The sequence below is a fragment of the Triticum urartu genome, chromosome 2 (genome assembly GCF_003073215.2).
Source record: "Triticum urartu cultivar G1812 chromosome 2, Tu2.1, whole genome shotgun sequence".
NCBI lineage: Eukaryota > Viridiplantae > Streptophyta > Magnoliopsida > Poales > Poaceae > Triticum > Triticum urartu.
In genome coordinates, this window is record NC_053023.1 from 137830587 (window position 1) to 137833585 (window position 2999).

The 2999-nt window shown below is 51.5% G+C and overlaps 1 protein-coding gene across 1 annotated transcript; it reads right to left on the bottom strand.

Moving 5' to 3' along the window:
• Positions 1-1836: 1836 nt before the first annotated feature.
• Positions 1837-2536, bottom strand: LOC125535435 (proline-rich receptor-like protein kinase PERK2). The gene has a single exon (XM_048698488.1). It carries the CDS (start codon positions 2518-2520, stop codon positions 1837-1839), a length of 684 nt encoding a protein of 227 aa, XP_048554445.1. The 5' UTR covers positions 2521-2536.
• Positions 2537-2999: the final 463 nt, after the last annotated feature.

The following is a 2999-nucleotide window of genomic DNA, read 5'->3' on the forward strand; positions in this document are numbered from 1 at the left end:
GTTTCCTTTCGCCGTTTTCATCAATTTGTTTATTATTTTCTGCAGGGGTTCATTTAGTTACTTTTATTTATTAGCTTGGTAATTTCCGCATAAAAAAGCTTAGTCATTTTTTTCTCGAATTTTGTCTGACTCGTAGATATAGTTTTATCAGCCTGTGAACAAATTTCTTTACCCACATTCATGCCACGCAAACTCTCCCTTGATCACTCAAAAGACAAATCCACATTAAGTAGAATCTAATGAAGTGCATGTCTTTGATAAGAAAATGCCACCTTATTAAGGCATGCCTAACGCGTGGCGCTAACAGCTGACGGTAGGATAGACTTTCTGAGTGTTCGTCGGTTACATTATCCATTGGATTATGGAGTCAGGCACGACATCGACGCAGGATAAGGCAGCGGGTGCTTGGCCCTTTCTCTGCAAAAAAGTAAATCGTTTAATGCAACAGGTGCTGATTTTTCGGGCTATCGGTGCCTTAATTAATTAACCACTAACATTGAGGGAGGGGAATGCGTGTACGTAGACGTCTAGCGTAACACATGCTCTTAATATCGGCAAGTGAAACGCATACGGAGCATTGCAACGGATTTTCGGAGAAATCCTAACAGATCATTTTATCTTGGGTGCGAATCATTTTCAAACTCAAATCATTGCAAATTTCATTGCTCTTGTAGCATTTCATAGAATTCACCATACGGCAGCTGCACCTGGAAACTCCGCCGCAGCAGCAAACCCCCGGCCGACAGAATCAAGAATGTGCACGCGTTGGCACAGGAGACACCGTGGCAGGCTGGTCGCTGCGGTTGATGAAATCCTATCAGCCAAGTGGACGGCAGGCGCCCACTTGGGCTCTCCAAGTGGCCAACTCGGCAACTGGCAACCGCAGCCGTACCGCGTGCGTCAATCGCTTTCGCTCGCGCACTGCGTTGCTCGCCATCATCGTCGCCCACTTGCACGCTCGCAGCCAGGGCCTAAACAAGAGACCCAGCAGGCTAAGCTGGCCTGGTAAAAAGCCCATATATCATAGCGGGCCTAAAAGAGAAACAACACGCATAACACACATGGGCTCTAGCATTCACCTAAAAAAAAACAAATGGGCTCTAGCACCTCACAGTGCGTTTGGTTTAAGAGTTTAGCACGCGTAGCCTGCAATTTAGAGGGGGGAAAAAACAAGCGCGTATCCTGCAGATTCACAAGCTCCTGAAACTGAAAGAGGAAGAATGATTTGAATCAAGAGCTGATCCAACACGCAGGGGCACCCGTAAAGCACATGCACATATACACTTACGAATTCGCAATGCACGTATGGACTATTATTGATCACCGCATATATATTTACAGTGATGAAAAGAAAAGAATTCTCCTACAGAATATAGGTACTTTGTAGATCTAAATCGCCAGCACACTTGTAGTATAAGACACTAACCTAACATGTAAATATATCCTATCCCTCACTATGCTCAAACTACTAGATTTTGTGATTTTTGACAGCTAATTCATCATCTCGACCGGACTTCATATCGATGGATCCTCTTGCTTCTACTGCTTCCTCGAACTACTCGGAACTCTGGCTTCTACAGTGATGGCTCTGCAAAGGGGGGGAAACACGTATCAGACTATAGATCATACGACAAATTAAACACTAGCAAGCATGGCCAAATTATTTAGTGAAGGCAGAACTTCCAAAGGGAACAGTAGTTACTTGGGGATGGGGCTGCTGGGGCGGTAGGAGGGTCCAGTGGTGGCACAGATGCCGCTGTCATAACATAGACAAAAAGTCAATATCCTCCTCCAATCATGCTAATAACAGTGCCAAAAATACTGACGATCGGCCGGCTACGATGACTTACTGGCGCACTGGGCAATCGTCTGCATTGGCAGCGGGACGGCGCAGTTTCCGGGGAGCGACATCATGCGCATGAAGTCCATCGGCGCGGGCATGATCTTGTTGATGTCGCCGTTCAGGCCGTGGCAGAGGCAGATGGGGGCGTTGTCCACCAGGGACTTGAAGGCGCCGCAGCACGCCGCCGGGGGCGTCGCCACGCTGGTGTTGGTGAGGTAGCCCATGCATGGCGTCAGCCCCATCAACGGCGTCAGGCACTCCGTGGGCTGCGACGGCGGGGTAGCTGGTGAGACCGTGGCCGGCGGTGGGGAAGCAGGGACGGATGGAGTTGGGTTGCTGATCACTGGGCTCGCTGGCGGCGGGGAAGCAGGGACGGATGGCGGTGGGTTGCTGATCACTGGGGTCGGTGGCGGTGGGGAAGCAGGGACGGATGGCGGTGGGTTGCTGATCACTGGGGTCGGTGGCGGCGGGGAAGCAGGGACGGATGGGGGCGGGTTGCTGATCACCGGGGTCGGCGGCGGCGGTGGGGAAGCTGCGGGGGGAGGTGGCGATGGAATAACAACCGGGGAGCACGCGGGCTTGACTCTGATGGCGGACGACGGCTGCGCGGCCGCGAGCAGGACGGCCAAGGCGAGGAGCAAGGCGGAGGCGGGCTTGGACGGCGCCATCTCGTGCATGCGCTGCGCGGAGGCTTACGATCGGCTACTGGGTTTTGCGGTCTGTGGTGCGAAGAACCAACGGGGTGCATGGCGGCCATTTTATAGGAGGGAATGGGGACGAGATAGGGCGTTTGAACAGCGCTGGCCGATCGCATCACCAAGGGACTCTTCGTTTTGTTTTGCGTCACTCTTATCTCAGTCGATCTGAGATACGGCGTTTGAACGGCATTGCCTGCGTTAAAATGGTGGCGGCAGCGGCAAAATCAGGTGTTGGAGCGAAGGACTCCTCAAGTTTACGGGATATAACAAGATATCACCGTGCCATTATGGTTGCAGATAAATTGTTAAGAGTAAAGTTCACGGGATATACCAGCGTTTGAACTGAGACTTGCAAATCTGCTCAAAGTCGTCTGTTCGAACCTAAAGCCGACGTGTGCTTGGGCCTCGATCGGGGGTGTTGGACGCTTACTACTCCCTTCTAGCATGTATCCGCTGAA

Excerpts from the sequence above, each read along its gene's own strand:
- LOC125535435 (XM_048698488.1), bottom strand. The coding sequence starts at position 2,520 with ATGCACGAGATGGCGCCGTCCAAGCCCGCCTCCGCCTTGCTCCTCGCC.